Raw genomic sequence first — 17,049 nt, 5'->3', positions numbered from 1 at the left:
GCCCCCATAAGCTATTATGTTACCTATTCCCACTTTCCAATGGAACAAAAGAACATTGATAACAGAGAATTAAAAAACAATATAAATAATTATAGTCTACATTTATACACATTATTTATTTATTTATTTTTTATGCCTACAGCATCTAGTCTTCCTAAGTGGTCTCCCATCCAAGTACTAATCAGGCCTGACCCTGCTTAGCTTCCAAGATCAGACGGGATCAGGTGTGTTCAGGGTGCACATTATTTTGAGTGAAACACTGGTCTAAAATGTAAATCGATTATTCTATAATACTCATTTGATAGTGTATTACATGTTATTTAAATAGAACAAATTAACAGGCAACAACAGGCAACATATTTAGGCAAATTTGGGATTAAGGCTACATTATATACATATCTGCTTTGCAATAGCAAAATGCGCAGGGTTTGATATAAATATAGTTAATGGAAAATTATAGACCAAAATATTATTAATATGAACATGTATCACTTTACACAAGGATAATAAAACCAAGCCGATAAGGATGAAGCTAAATTAGTGGTAATTTATAATTAAAAACCAAAAATACCAAGAATTAAAATCCATTGTCAACAAGTTGAATCGATGACATAATGATAACAAAATGCTTTTCCCGAAAACTTCAAATTAGCAGGCGCTCTTGGGTGATCAGATCTTTGTGCCTAATACCGCAAACTGGTACATGGTACTCAGGACTTTTACAAGATTACTCAATTAGAAGGAATCTTCAGTAACTAATAATGCCTATTTTTGACATGTGAAAAATCAAACCTTATTAACTTACTCCATAATAACAAGGAGTACTGAGTCATGAACCAAAGAAAATTTCTGAATTGTAACTCAAGCACAGAAAATGATGCATTTGGGGATTAGCACAAGGTTTATCAGGGGTCCCTTTTCTCTCTTCTGATCATAACTGGAGAAAGACTATTATAATTCAATCATTATATTCCTCAGGGATGCAGAAGTGGGAAGAAGATGTAAAAGCTGCGTATAGGTGAAATTATATATAATATGCTTTCTTGAATAGAAAAGAAATGAAATACTACTACTAGGAATGTAAATATGGTTTATCCTATAGCATATATATATTACCTATAGAGTAGCCTATGAGACGGGAAAAAAAATTGAGAAACCCTGTCTTAACTAAAAACAATTTGATCTTGTTCCTAAAATGCAAATATCCAACAATAATGAAGGAAATCATATGACTAAGAATAAGAAACAAATACAAATTATTTTATTAAATGGAAGATTTATTCTTTGTTCATTACCATTATTCTAATATTACACTATTTTACTGGCATTTTATGAAGGAAACTTTATTATAATTTAAACTTCTAGTTCCTCTCAACTTTAGTATTTATTAGCTTTAACAGCATTAAAAGAGGGCAATAATAGAATATATAAATTAAGTAATGAAGCTTTAAGTAAATCATCCACTTAGCAATCTTAGACTGGATACTCTTACAGGCACACCTATATTACCTTTGGGGTCTAAAAGTTATTTCTCATGCAGAAAACAGTATAGAAGGAGGTAGTTATGAGTTTTAAAATAAGATATAGGTTAAAAAAAATCAACAAGCTAATGTCTTTATCATGGTAGGGATTAAAACACAAAGAAAAAAGAAGTCTATTTAGGTGCCTACAAGCCAAACACACTTTTATCAATTTACAGCAAACTTTAAAAATTTGGAATCTCATATATCAAGCAAGAATAATTTCACATTTAAATGAGAAAGAAAAAAAAATATATTTTTAATTTTTAAAATTTATTATGGTGACATTAACAAAATCCAGTAAGTTTCAAATATATAATTCAATGGTAGAGAAATGAAATATTTCAAAAGAATTTGACAGAATGTATAAGAAAATGAAGAATGCCATTCATTTCCATACAGAATGACATTCATTTCCGTATAGAATTTATATGAAAAGGTATAAAGTGTTTTTACCATTAATTCCACATATATAATTGGTCTGGGTTAAGATAAATTTCACTCTAACCTGGCAATCCTTCTCCCATTGGGGACTGCTGTGGCTTTCAGATTCCACACTGGACACAAAGGTGTGGGACTGACTACTGGCACTTGATGTAGCCAGCCTTTTCCTAGACTGCAGTAGATTAGGAGTTAGACACTTCATAGGCATTCTGGGGTTGGGGGCAACTGTTTCAACACCTGTAGGGAAGAGAAAATATTGAAGCTTATATCATATCTTTCTTGGTTTCTCACTGAGCCTGAATCTTTACAGATAATCAGGCAAAATATTAAGTACTGCATGTCAGAACTATTTCTGTGTAAACATTATCCAATCTACAAAGATGGCTTCAGGTGTTTTTGGTATACTAGTACTGTTCTGAAAGTTAAAAAAACAAACAAACCGCTCAACATTCATAAAGTAAAAATCAGGATAAGAGAACTAATTTATAGTTCGGAGGAAATCCATTTGAATATGCATTATCCAATGTGAAACTCTTCTTGATAAAGGAGTGTTATTGATGTGTTATATCCAGATGTGATACAAGGCTGGAATGTGACTAAATTTACACAGTTCAATTTGTATTTAATTAAAATTATAGCTTTATTTCAATGAGATTTACATGCTTACAAGTGTCAATTATACACAATCCATAAGGGATTTTTTAATTTGTTTTTTATTTTATTTATTTACTTTTTTCCATAAGGGATTTTTAAAATACCACTAGATAAAACAAATGAATAATGGTAAATTGGCTAAGAGAGAGCCAGTGAAAGAAAGCAGCACTATCTACATGATACATGTTCCTCTCTCATATAACAATGCTAAAAATTATTGCTCCTGAACTTATAATTAGACACAACAGACAATCATGCTTGTAGACAACAGATAATCACACATATTAAAGTTAATAATATATAAAATATAAAATTTTACACTTATATAAAAAGATACATATATATCTTATTTTCCTTTCCCGATATTGGGTGAACATAACTTTAATTCCAAGTAAATTCTTAGTCTTATAGTTTTTTGAATTGATAGCTCTTAGAACTTTAAAACTGGAAGGAGAATTTCGAAGTCCATCTAAAGCAACTTTCTTTTTGGTATATAAATTCTCTCAACAGAATTCCTGAAACTTGCTGGATACTCGCATTGATATTTGACTAAACTGCTCACATGTCTTTCCCCGTATGGTGAGAACCTGTGCCTAATCTAATGCTATGTGCATACTGTATATCTGCTAATAAGTTCTTTGTGGATCACTGATATGATCAGACTATTCCCTACTTTGGAACTTTTCATGGCTTCCCTTTTTCTAAAGCTTAAATCCTAGACTCCCTGTAATAACACTTGATCCTTCCCTATTTACCTGCTAAGCTTTCTTTTGCATTGCACAAACCATTCTCACATAATGTATTTAGTCTCCATAGTCTGAGGATGGAATATACTTCCACATGTCCATGCCTTTGCTCATGCTGGTGCTTCTATATGAAATGTCTTTTCCCACTATAATTGCAGCTATTAAGTTCCTGTTTTTCTTTCTGGGTCCAGCTTGGCTGTTGCTATATCTTTATTTAGAACCATTCCTGATTTTCTCCATTAGCATTTGTCACTTTCTGTGTTACATCAAAGTATTCCTCCTGTGGAATTTATTTTATAGGATTGTTATCCCTTTATACCTGTAATCACCACAAAATTACAAGTTCTTCTGAGACAAGGACCTCTCTTACTCATCTTGATATCTACTCAAGTGACCAGCACATGCTTTGGACCTATCTAATTTTGACTAGATTAATGAATGACTAAGGGAGATGCAATTATTTTTCCTTAAGTGTAAGGCTACAAAATAACATCTGCACATCTCATGTTTTAACGGTTTATTTATCAAAGCCATACACACACACACATATAGTTCAGCCATTTTGATTTTCACAGTGGATTTTGACAGAAGAAACAATATTCACTGAATTTGAAGTAAAGGGTAAGGTGGCAGAAAACTGTATATACAATCAGGACTTGGCTTACCCATTTACTAGTGTTGCAAATAAGCATTTTCAAATATTAGTTTTCTCATTTGTAAAAGAATACTATATATATGTGTGTGTGTATGTACACACACACACGTCTAGATATGTACAGATTTGTTGAGGACCAAATTTAAAGTGAGGTAACATCTGTGAAAGCAACCAATACTAATCACCCTTCAGGACCATTATTTACATTCCCAAGATGAAGAATGTGAGTGCAGAGAACTAAATTGTCCACTGTTGCTAAGCTATAAAAGGTGAAGTTAAGAGCCGTACGAATGTCCCACTCTTCTCTACGAATGTCCCACTCTTCTCTTCCACTATCTGCTTTTGTCTTTTATTGGGCGCTACTTTATATCTTTACTTTGACAATTTTATTTAGAATCTTTTGGAAGTAATTTTACAATTTCTTCTCAATATAAGACTTCTATAGACCCAGTATAGTAAAATCTATCCAATGAGCATCCTAATATTATAGCTAATTGACAAATATCTCATTAGACACTTGGTTCTGTTGACATAAAGATCTGCAACAACGCCTGTCAGAAATGGCGTCTACATAATGAAATACAGAAATGCAACAGTCTTCAAATATTTGCATTTTAAAATTATTAAATTGATATGAGAAATAAACTACTTTTTCTTTTATACTCACATGATTTTAGTCTGCTAAAATAAGGAGTAGCATCCTTTTGATCTATAGACATAGAACAAATTAGTCCTTGAGAAAGCTGTGCTGTTTCAGATACATGAGTTGAAAGAATATTTGTAGAGTCTTGATTTTTTTCTGCAACTGGTGGGTGCTATTAAAAAGAGAAAGAAAAATACAAATGCTAACATCTTCATAAAAACACCACCCAAGTACATACATAGATGGTTATACCACCTAAGTAGATAAACAGTTAAAGTATCTCGACATGCTTGATATTTAAATTCATTTTGATCATTTATTAAAAAAAGAAAAAGGATTTTAAATTTTAAATGGTAATCATGAAAGGACATGTTATGTGAGTTTTTTCTTATCAAGTACTTACAAATCCCAAAGAACTGATGAGAGATAATACTTGGCCTGGGGTTCTTGAATAATCTTGTCTGGGTTTAGCCATTGATGGTGTTGTAAGGATATCCATCATATTGATATCTACATATGGAAAGCAAAGTATATAAAATTCTTTAATCATCTGCTTTGAACTTTGCCCCTCTTTCTACATTATTAAATTACTTACAAATTGGCTCGTGCAAGACAAACATTCCTACAAAAGCCAGATGCCATAGAGTTAACATATAAAACTAAGCAACTGATTGAAATCATTAAAGTCTGATAAAACAGAGTCTTGTTCTGGAATGAATAGAACACAGTGTAATGACCCAAAGTCTTAGCTTTTTAGGGAACACTCAATCACTAAACAAGAGTGTTATATAACTGGCAACAAAATAATTCTTGGTAAATCAAATATTAGAAAAGGACATGGTGAGAAAAGATAAGAAAGGAATTAAGATAATGGAAACATCAATTAAATTTCAATATCAGAATCTATTTAAGGAATTAATATAAATTATGGACCCTTCACTTTAACTAACATGAGCAACTATAGGTTAAGACAGAAATTGACATAGAATTTTATCAGGTTTCAGTACTTAACACTGTAAAATAATTCAACATTCACACATGATATTGTACTATTTTCTTTAGATATCGAAAATGGTAAGGGAAGTAATCCACTGTATGTGATACAACTTTTTTAAAGATAGACTGAAAGGTTGAACTTAACAAATTTCATTTATACCTCATACTGATAAAGCAATGTTATTTTTTGCTAGCTTAATAGTATAAAATGATTCATCTATTATTTTTTAAATTAGCATTTATTTCATTACTACTAGTGCATTTAACACAACCCCATATGTGTGTGTGTGAACTGTGTGTTCATTTTCTTTGCCCCTTGTTTACGGAGGTGTCGGTGGTGGCCATGTATATTTGAATGAGTTCTTTAGGTATTAATTGTTTACCATGTTATAATCATTTTACTGATTTTTAATTGGTTAGAACCAGTTTCAGTAGGGATAAAACGTCCAAAGAACAGAAATTGTGATTTCCTCTTTGAAAACCTTCAAGGACCTTTGAGAATTTAAAAATAATCATTCCCGGTTTTCATCTTTAATCAAAAGAAAAGGTACCATTAGACCTTGCTAGTCTATTTTAAAACAAATAATCATTAAATTTCATTCATTATAAACTAACAAACAAACAAAAAAACCCAGTATAAGTTAATGAAATGTAGTGTCTAAAATTTGTTGGAGTTTTAAAAAGGTACTTACTTATTATTTTTCTTACCTCTATTTAGAGTAACTTTAGAAAGGCCAAAATCTGTTAGTTTAATATGACCTTCATTAGAAATAAGCATATTGTCTGGTTTCAAATCCCTGCACATACAAAAGATAAACAACAGATAACTGAAAAAGAGCTGGTGTTGATGTTAGAATCACTGAGAAAAAAAGTGAAAGTTACAGAAGAATCGAACCTTATTTATTTTCTCTAAAATAAGGCACTCATGGGTGGCTTTGAAACTGCAGAAAACAACTCTAAAAAGCAAACTGTCTTTTGTATATCAAAATCTACAAGAAAGTTAGTTGATTTAATGATTATCTTCCACATTATTCTTTAGATATTACATTAAAAGAAATAGACCTTATTAGATAAAATAAACCTTAAGCCAGGTCAAAATCCTATTTGCCTCTTTCAAGGAGGTTAATATTAAGCATTTTTAGAGCAGAGCCACTTAACCTGCCTTTCTTTGCACAGAGCGAAACACTGTAAATCAGTCCGATTATAAAATTTAGCACTTTTGTATGATGGTAAAAAAGTGGAAAAGCTTCAAAATTCTTCACAATAAAATGGTGTATACTCATGGTCAAAGCAACATATTAAAAAAACACAAGGAGATGGAAGAAGAGTTGATGGAATTTACCAAACTTTAGACAACCTAGGTATATGGGCAAGTGGTTTTACAAATATTTAATACTTAATTTTATTATTTGTGTTTTACGAATATTTGATACCTAATTTTATTATTTGTGTGGAAAGTCAGTCTTTACCTGTGGATAATTCCATGTCTATGAAGGTAGTCTAGAGCCAATGCTACTTCAGAAATATATTTTACAGCCATCTCTTCATCAAAATAACCATATATATGTAAGAGAGACTTGACATCTCCACCAATAAGATATTCCATTACCTATCAAAAAGGAATATAAACGTTGCAAAATAAAACCAATATGATAACATTAAAATATATATACTTTGAGCATCACAGTTACATATTTTTAGCATGGTTCTGTACAAAACACATTTTCTTGGTACCACCCACTACCGATAAATACCCAGTTTGGTCATGTTGCTAATGTCATATTCCATACAGCTTTTTAAATATAAATTAAACTGTTTAGTCTGAACAAAAACTCAGACTTACAAAAATGATGTAAGAACAACAGATTTCCTATATACTCTTCATCTAGATTCATGCATTGTTAGCATTTTACTACATCTGCTTTCTTCCTCTCCACATGTATAAATATTTATGTCAATCACTAACATAATTATATTACATAATAAACATAGCAGGATGACAATTATTACACCATTAACATAAATATCTTATATGCACGTATTTTTGTTCAGACTAAACTATTTAAAAATTATATGGCGATATTAGCAATTGGTACTAATGTATAACTTTTAAATTTTTGCTGAATAATTCAAGAATAAAGTTGAAGACATCTTGACTTGTCACCACTAAATTCTTCATCATATATCTCCTAACAAGGACATTCACGTAGAACTATGGCATAATATAATTCAGGGAATTTAACACTAACATAATGCTATTATCTAATACAGCAGTCCGCAACCTTTTTGGCACCAGAGATTAGTGCTCCTATGAGAATCTAATGCCTGATGTTCTGAGGTAGAGATGCTAGCACTGGGGAGCAGCTGCAAACACAGATGAAGCTCGCTCTCTTGTCACTTACCTGCTGTGTGGCCACATTCCTAACAAGCCACGGGCCGGTACTGGTCCACGGCTGGGGGTTGGGGATCCCTAATCTAAAGTATAGAACGTATTCAAATTTCTCTGATTATCTGAATACTGGCCCTGATAGCTTCTCTCCTCATCCCCTATGCTCAAGCCAGGATCATGCACAGGATTTAGTTGTCATGTCTCTTTAACATTCTTTAATCTGAAATAGTTCTTAGCCTTTTTGGGGTGCTGGTGGGGGGGCAGTTTTTCATGACAGCTGATTATTTCTTCATGATTTAATTCAAGTCATGCATTTTAGGCAGGAATATGACATTAACAAGGTTGAGTCCTTCTCAGTGATTCCCACCAGAAAAACATCCAACTAATATCAGTGTGTTCCATTCCTGGTAACGTTAACTTTGGTCACTTAGTTAAAGCGGTGACTTCCAGATTTCTCCATTGAAGAACTCCACCTACCTTGTAATTAATAAATAATCTGGGGGGATTATTTATTTCTGTGAAACTATATAAATAACCTGTTTCCCAACAAACTTTCAATAATAATTTTAGCATCACATAGCTACAGATGATTCCATTATTGATATGTGGTTGCAAAGCTCTATTATTCCTTCTACATGTACTAGTCATCATTCTCAAAATTTTCTATAGTTTTAAGCTATAAAATAGTGGCTATTAAGAACTTAATAAAACGAGGTCATTTGTTTGTTTGTTTCCCTGGTACACTGAGATGAGTCAGTATTTGTTAATGAAATCAATCATTAAACCATTTATTAAGCACAAAGTCTGTGCTACATTCTGTTCTAGTACTGGGAATATAAGCATGAATAAAATGTAGTCACCACACTTAAAGAGTTTGTAATTTAGTAGTAAAGAAATACTGTATTTGAACTCACGAGAATGCTTATTTGCTTACATCCTCATCAACAGTGACTATCAATACTTTTTATCTTTGTCAATCTAAGGAAGAAAAGATGGACTTGTTTAAATGTTTATTCACTTTTAGGGATATCTGGAATCTTTACACACTGTTCTTGACCTTTAATATGTCTTCTGTGAATCACTTCTATTCTTTGACTGGGGTATTTATCCTTTCTTACTGATCTGTAAACTCTGTTTACGTAGAAGTAAAATCAGTCCCTTTGTCTGTCTTCTGGGCAATAAATATTTTCCCCAAACATGTCATTTGACTATGTATATGGTATTTTGTGTCACATGTTTTAAAATTTTAAGTAAGTTTTATGTTGTACTTAGTAAGTCCTGCACTATTCTATGATTATAAAAATATTCACATCAGTGTTCTTCTAATACTTTTATGGATTCCCCTTTTCAATGGAACTCTCTGATATAAAAGGGGAACAAATAAACCTAGCTGTACATCAAGTTTCATAACCATGCAAAGAATTATTTCAAGTGACTTCAAAAAACAGAACTCGACAGCATGTCCCAAGGGAAAAAGAACAGCAAGGAAATCCTAAATCAAATCCAGTTGTTTCGGTGTTAGTAAAACAATACTGGTATTGTTGTTTTGAAAATATTAGTTACATGTATATTGGAAGTTAAAGAAGTGAGTATGTTAATGCTATTTATATCCCAGATTCTCAGGGAAAAAAATACAAATAAGTTTTTCCAAACATTTTTATAGTTCATATATTTTTCAAAGATGTTAAGTAAAAATTCTATAATCTTCCATTCAACTGGAAATATCTGTATGAACTCTGGATATATTTTCCTCTTTCTATAAAACTATGTGGTTCCTAGTCTGTCCACTGAGAAGGCCTAAAAGGAATGGTGACCTAGTGGCAATGAATGTCACTAATTACTACCACCTGAATTGCGGTCTCTAACCGTTATTTCCCAGTAAAAGAAGCTAGACTTCCTCGCTCAGGTCTCGTACAGGATGTTTACAAAATGAGCCTTAAATCTCTTGTCACGCCAGAATGCAAAGAAGTTATTAGAATACTAAGATAGTATAAAAAGTTAAATTAACCAAAGGGGCTTCTATTCATTAAAGATGGGACAATTTGAACATAGAAAGTAATGACTGCAGTGGATTAAAACACAACGAATCCATAAAATTCCATGAATTGATAAAGATACTTTAGAAAACTAAAAGCAAAACTATACACGTTTGGAGGTTGCTCTCTGAAAATGGGCGATGAAAGAAAAAGAATGAAGCTTTTATTCTGCTTTCCTCATATAAGTTGTATTTCAGAGTAATGAAATAGGTGACAAGGGAGAATTCTAGCTAATAAAAGCTAAGGTAATAAATCATTTTGCAAACATCATAAAATTATGAATCCGGGCAATGAATCAAAGGATGCCCAGAGCACTACATGAAGGTTGCTTGGGTTCATTATATTCATCTTTTGATTTTTTTGTATGTCCGAATGCTTCCATAATAAACATTTTCATCTTCTTGTTCCTTGTACCACCTAGCATAGTACCTGGAATGTAGCTGTCAATTATTTTTTATTATTGTGGCTAAATTCAGTTATACCTTATTTCTTTGCCTCAAAGTAGCTTCTCATTTCTAGGAAATCTTTTGTTTTGTCTAAACCAGGACTTTGTACACTTTAATGTGCCCGGGGAATCTTGTTAAAATTCAGATTCTGATTCAGTAGATTTGGAGTGGGGCTTGAGATTCTGCACTTCTAATTAGTGCTCAGATGATGCTGGCATTGCTTGTCTGTGGACCACACTTTGAGTGTCAAGGATCTAAAACAGTGATGAAGTTTGTAGACAAGATATGGTCTCCTTTCTAATTCCAGAAATAGGAAATAAAAAATATTATAGCTGTTGACTTATTCCACCAACTCTATGACACAGAGTTGAAAAAAAAAAGGTACCAAGTTAAGCAAGTCAACTGAGCCTTTCAACCACAACTGTTAGACCAGGCTTGTGGAAACCTCTGGCTGCCAAAGGGCTAAGTAATGATTGATGCCACAGCCAGTCATGGCATTGGGTAAGGTACCCACATTGCATATAAAATAGTATGTGGTAAAAGCATTAGAGAGCTCAAGCAAGAATTAGAAGATCAAATAGTTTCCTACCTTCTGTGGAAATGACATACAATAATATTTCCTTTTCTGTAAAGAGCCACATAGTAAATATTTTAGGCTTTGTTGGCCATGTGGTCTGTGTTGCAACATGACAGCAGTCATAGATAATAATGTAAACAACAGGTGGTTGTGTTCCAATAAATCTTTACTTATTCGCTGAAATTCGAATTTCATATAATTTTCACATATCACAAAATACTATTCTTTTGATTTTGTTCCAACATTTAAAAAATGTAACAACTATTCTTAGCTCATAGGCTGTACAGAAACCGTGGGTCAGATTTGGTTCAGGGGCCATGGTTTGCCAACCATTGGCTTAAAACATGAAAGTCAATTATTCTTACAGAATTTGGTTTTCATCTTCTTACTGCTACTATATACATTTTTTGACTCACTCAAAAAGTGAATCATCCTAAAAAAGAGACCCCCAACTCATGCTTTCTCAGAACTTAGTGGTCTCTTAAAGGGCTGTCTTTAATCTTTCTCTGAGGGTGAATTCAAAGACAAATTTGTATCTTTACTCCAAAATCTTTCCCCCAATATTATCAAGTCTTGTTTCCCACAGAGAAGGCCATTAAAACCAGGTACTACAATCCATGCTAAGGTATTGATTGGAGTGTTGTTTAGAATAGCAAACAACAAACAAACAAAAATCACAAACAGTTAAAAAAAAAAAAAACAAACCAACTCACGGATAGTATGCTTGTTAAAGAAATTATGGAATTCATAAATAAATGTACGCAATTCTATAGTCATTAATAAAGGATTAGGTCACCACTAAGTGGAAAAACAGGCAGAAGAATAGTATTTACAATATGATCACATTTCATGTATTCATTAAATTTTGGTTTATAAAAAACTGTTATTTCTCCTGAATTAGTCCTAATGCTAAAAAGGGTCCTAAATAAACTTTTTACTTTTTGAAAGTTTTTTTGCCTTCCCATTAAACCTTTGCAACCACATTCAACATCAGTCTAAATATATTCACAGATCTGCTCAAAGATCAGAAATGGATTTAACCATCAAGTACCAAGAGTTTTAGATTAGGTTCTATTTTTATAACCTAGCCTGAATTTTTAGGTCTATAGCTGGAAGCTGCACGTCATGTTCAATCTCAAGCTTTTGGAATAGCAGAAAGTTGAAGTGTCATACAATTATGTTTCAGAGTCGCAAGAAAGATTTAGCATATCAAGGATAAAAGGTTTCCACTCTTAAAGGCAATCAAATCATTAAAGGAACAAGCCTTCCGTTGATAAATACATAAATTCCTGGTCTAAAATCTAAATCCTAAAGACATATTCATTCACAGAAACCACTTGGACATAGTAAACAGAAGCTACTGGTGTTATCAAACATTTAATCCACAGACCACCTCTTAAGTCAGAACCTCTGAAATTTGCAGTAAAAATACCTGCCATTCACACCTCTTCTGCCTCATCCCCTCCAATTCTTCATTAGAACAGTGTAAGTGGCTGCTTTAAATGAAAAGCAAGCACCTCTCAAAGTCCACCATATCCTAATATCTTTCTTTATTATACACCAAACCTTATATTTCTACATGTCCTTTTCTTACCAAATATTTTTAGCACTTTGTGCCAGACACTGTTCTGCATGCTTTACATTCACCTACTGAAATTTCATTAACAACCTTTGAGGTAGATACTATTATATCTCATTATGCAGAAAAGGACACTGAGGTGTAATATAGCCATGTGCCATTTGATGATGAAAATACATTGAGAAATGCATCGTTATGCAAACATCACAGAGTGTTCTTATACAAACGTAGATGGTGTAATACTACACACCTAGGCTACAGGGGATAGTCTGTTGTTCTTAGGCGACAAGCTTATACAACTTGTTCTTGCACAAAACAACATGAGATTAAATAAAGCATAAGAGAAGATGATGCAGTCAAGAGATGTGGTAAACACAGGATGTATGAGAGTGCCGCCAGCATAACATGGCATATTGTTATACAGCAATCATTCTTTTTCATAATTAGAAAGAGTACACTTTAACATAATAAAACAGTAGAGCATATCAAATACATAAAGCAGTAACATAGCTGTTCGTTATCACTGCCAAATATTATGTACTGTATGTTATTATATGTACTATATTTTTATTGCTGGCAGCATAGTAGCTTTGTTTACACTAGCATCACCACAAATGTGAGTAATGCGTTGCACTACGACATTAAGATGTCGTTAAGTGACAGGAATTTTTCAGGTCCATTAAAATTTTATGGGACCACTGTGGTATACGTAGTCTGATGTCGACCAAAACGAACGATGCATGACTGAAGTTAATTTTATGTGTTAACTTGGCTAAGCCATGGTACTCGGATTATTTGGTGAAACACCAATCTAAATGTTGCTGTAAAGGTATTTTTAGATGAGATTAACATTTAAATCGGTAAGACTTTGAGTAACAGGTGATTATCCTCCAAAATGTTGGTGGGCCTCACCCAATCAGTTGATGGCCTTAAGATTAAAAAAAAAATTTAGGTGTTGTCCTTCACACTACAGCCACCACCCTCACCTCCGCCGCTGCCAAGAAAAGGGAATTCTGAGTCTACACTGCTTTTGGACTGCAGCTACAACACCAACTCCTTCCCGGGTTTACAGCCTGCCATCCTACTCTGCAGATTTCAGACTGGTCAGCTCCCACAATTGTGTAAGGCAATTCCTTAAAATAAATCCTCCTCTCTCTATACACACTGTGCGTATGCCCGCATACACCCCCCTCCACACCCTATTAGTTCTTTTTCTCTGAAGAACCCTGACTAATAGGACAGGTAAGGTCACTTGGCCAAAGTCATAAAGTTAGTGCAACAGTTGGAATTCAAACTCAGGTACTCTGAACTCAGAGACTATAGTCTTAAGTCACTGAGTTCAGTGACTGCTGAATAAAGAAAAAAATGTAAAATTGGTTACTCACCAAGTAGACATTGTTTGCTGACTGCAGTGAATAGTACAAATGGACGATAAAAGGACTTTTGCTTAGAGCCAGTGCGTCTCTCTCAGCTTGTACCTGATGAGTCATATTTTTGTTGATCATGTCTGCTTTTCTGACAACCTACAGTAGATAACATGATAATAGACATTCGTTTTATTTTTTATTACAAAGTCTTCTAAGGGTTCAAAGCTACATCATGAAACAACCAGAGAGAAAACATTCATTTTATTTTTTATTACAAAGTCTTCTAAGCGTTCAAAGCTACCATCATGAAACAAGCAGATGTCATTTGGACTTCACATTGCCAACAGGAAGCTCTGCCAGAACAACAGCTAATATGATTAAAACAAAAACAGAACTTTCTTCAACAGAGAATTGCTTATCTTGATATCAAGTGTCAAAAGTACCACATCCTTTTTGAGGAGGAAAAGGTAAACAAATGCTCCCAGACTGCCCTAATTATTAGTAGAAAAAAAATTCTGTTCTGCTATTCTTAAAGTCAAAAGATAGTAATGTTCCTAATATCTCCTAGATAACCATTTCTCCTAGGCACAGAGAAATAGTAACTAATATAAATATTTTACTTCTGATTCTTTGATGGATGGGAATAGAATCAGAAAGAGAAGAATGTGGGAAGTTTGCCTACAAAAAAAAATTTTAAGAATGGTTAGAACTACTGAAAATTAAGTCTCAAATGCTGTATTACAGAAAATAACTCGTCTTTTCAAGTTTCAAGGTAATTAATTGTTACAGAAGCAAAACTAGAATCTATATCAAAGTTGGAGCACTAAACTGAATATTCAGTAAAACTGAGATCAATTCTCAGGACTACAAGACAAAAAAAGTATATTTCTTTTGTAAATTCCAGCCTTACATCCTCTCCACAAGAAAACTGAGGGAAATTGACAAAGCCAGTTTGTAACACGATCTCACTTATCATTTTATTAGATTAGAAACTCTATGAGGGCAGTTTTGTTTTGTTCACCTTAGTAGCCCAGATCCTACAAACAAAGGGGATGCTCAACAAATATATATATCAAAAAATGAATTGGTGTTTTCAACAACTGATAATGACTGATTAGTAAGTACAGCAGAAAAAAAAGCAAAATACCTTGGGAACATATGAAGCAAGGAAGAGCTCATTTTAATGGGATAGGTCTGAAATGTCAGGGAAGGTTTCAAGGGGAATGAAGATGAACTTGCCTAAATAAATAACACAGGTGGAGAAGAGCAGAGAAAGGTGGAAGAAAAGCACTTGAGCAGCCAGTATAAACATAAGCTCAGAGACAAGAAAATACACAGAACATGGCAGTCAATTGTCTGGTGTAGCTAGAACACACAGGATATGTGGAAGATACCATAGTGTTAAGTTTAGAGTCAGAACTTAGAGCATGAACGCTTTTCTAAGGAGTTTGGACTAAGGAATGGGTGAAAAAATAAAACAGTGATTCCAGTTAGGGGGCTATTGCAATAGACTAGGTATGGAAATGAAGTCCTGATAAGCTTCAAAAACATCATGTCAAATGAACAAAGCCAGATGCAAAAGACCATATAAACTGTATGATTCCATTTGAGAAAAGATAAATCCATAGAGATAGAAAGTACATTTGTGGTTACCTGGGGCCAGGGGTGTTAAAGCGGGGAGGCACTGAAGATGGGCAGGAGAGATCTTTTTGGGGTGATGGAAATGTTCTAAAATTTACCCCCCAAAAACAAACTGTACTTTGAGGAAGGAAGGAAGGAAAGAAGAAAGGGCGAATGAACTAGAGGGAGAAAATATGAAGGGCTGTACTTGGGCAGACTTGGGAATGGAATGGACGAGGTAATAAGCATGAATACCAGACAGAATTGACAAGACTTAAGAGGCAAGACATACAGATGAAGTAGAGGGAAGTTAAAATGACCCAGGTTTCTAGTCTGAATGACCAGAATGATGGTGGTGGTATTAAATGGAGAAGTAATACAGGAGGTACAGAGTTTAGGCAGTTAGGTGGAGAGGACTGGTCAAGGTTAGGCAAATACAATTTGGAGGTGCCTGCTCCACATTCACTCACATAGCAATGTCCAAAAGAAAGCTGAAACTGTCTCCTGTTACTCAAACTGCTGGCTTCTTCCCTTTATCAGGTTCACTCAGTACAGAAATGTGAGTCATCGGAAACTACGGGAGTGGATAACCAAGAGGGGTCTGAATAGCTTCAATACATTGAAAGCTCTTGTAGGAATGCTATACACTACTGCAAGGATAAAGGATGGATTTAGGACATATTTTAGTTTAGCCTTTAAACAAAAGTACATTCTAGTTTTATAATGGAAGGTATGAGGAGAAAAAATGAGGTTGTTTAATGAGATCTTTTGGTTATATAGTAGGTTAGAAATTAATCTATATCAAACCGATAAAATTAAAACATGATTTGGAAAACAACTGTTTCAAATTTTAAGTTTCTTACTTAATCCCGGTAAAGGCCAAATCAGTAAAAAGGATCCAGAAGTTCTGGTGTTTCCTAAACTTTCTCGTACTGAAGGGCGGGGCAGAGGAGAGACACCCGACTTGCTCACGATGACGTCACCCCAAGAGAGAAGTCAGCTCGCAGGGCCCTGGAGCCTGCACAATTCAGGGGGCAGGAAGAAGGGCCGGAGGGCCGGACTCTTTCTCTTGCTTTACTCCCTAACGTCTTACCTTCACCGCATACAACTTGCCGCTTTTCTGCCCCAGATACACCTTCCCGAAGGCGCCACGGCTAATGGGCTTCACTATGGTGAATTCTTCAATGGAGGGAGGTCTTGGCACCGAGATTCTGTCCACGCACTCCCCTGCCGCCGCGTCTCTTCCGCCCTCCTTCTCGCTCCCGTCGGGGGGCTCCATTGCAGGTCAGCCCAGACCGAAACCTGCAGCAGCCGCCCAAATCCCTTTTCCAGCCGCAACTCCCGCCAACTGAGTTCAAAGTAAGGCTCCGCCCACGC

The 17,049-nt window shown here is 34.2% G+C and overlaps 1 protein-coding gene across 2 annotated transcripts in view; it reads right to left on the bottom strand.

Annotated features, from left to right (window-relative positions):
- Positions 1-17,049, bottom strand: part of MASTL (microtubule associated serine/threonine kinase like) — a 32,238-nt gene extending 15,189 nt beyond the window's left edge. For both annotated transcript variants that reach the window (XM_011370998.2, XM_011370999.2), the window contains exons 1-7: positions 16,766-17,049; positions 14,071-14,208; positions 7,128-7,267; positions 6,367-6,455; positions 5,066-5,172; positions 4,687-4,834; positions 2,029-2,201 (exon numbers count right to left, since the gene is read on the bottom strand). In XM_011370998.2, coding sequence (XP_011369300.1) covers positions 2,029-2,201; positions 4,687-4,834; positions 5,066-5,172; positions 6,367-6,455; positions 7,128-7,267; positions 14,071-14,208; positions 16,766-16,951 — 981 coding nt within the window. In that variant the 5' untranslated portion in view covers positions 16,952-17,049. The remainder of the gene's footprint in view (positions 1-2,028; positions 2,202-4,686; positions 4,835-5,065; positions 5,173-6,366; positions 6,456-7,127; positions 7,268-14,070; positions 14,209-16,765) is intronic.

Source organism: Pteropus vampyrus, unplaced genomic scaffold (genome assembly GCF_000151845.1).
Source record: "Pteropus vampyrus isolate Shadow unplaced genomic scaffold, Pvam_2.0 Scaffold180, whole genome shotgun sequence".
Taxonomy (NCBI): Eukaryota; Metazoa; Chordata; class Mammalia; order Chiroptera; family Pteropodidae; genus Pteropus; species Pteropus vampyrus.
This window is presented reverse-complemented; position numbering and strand designations above follow the sequence as displayed.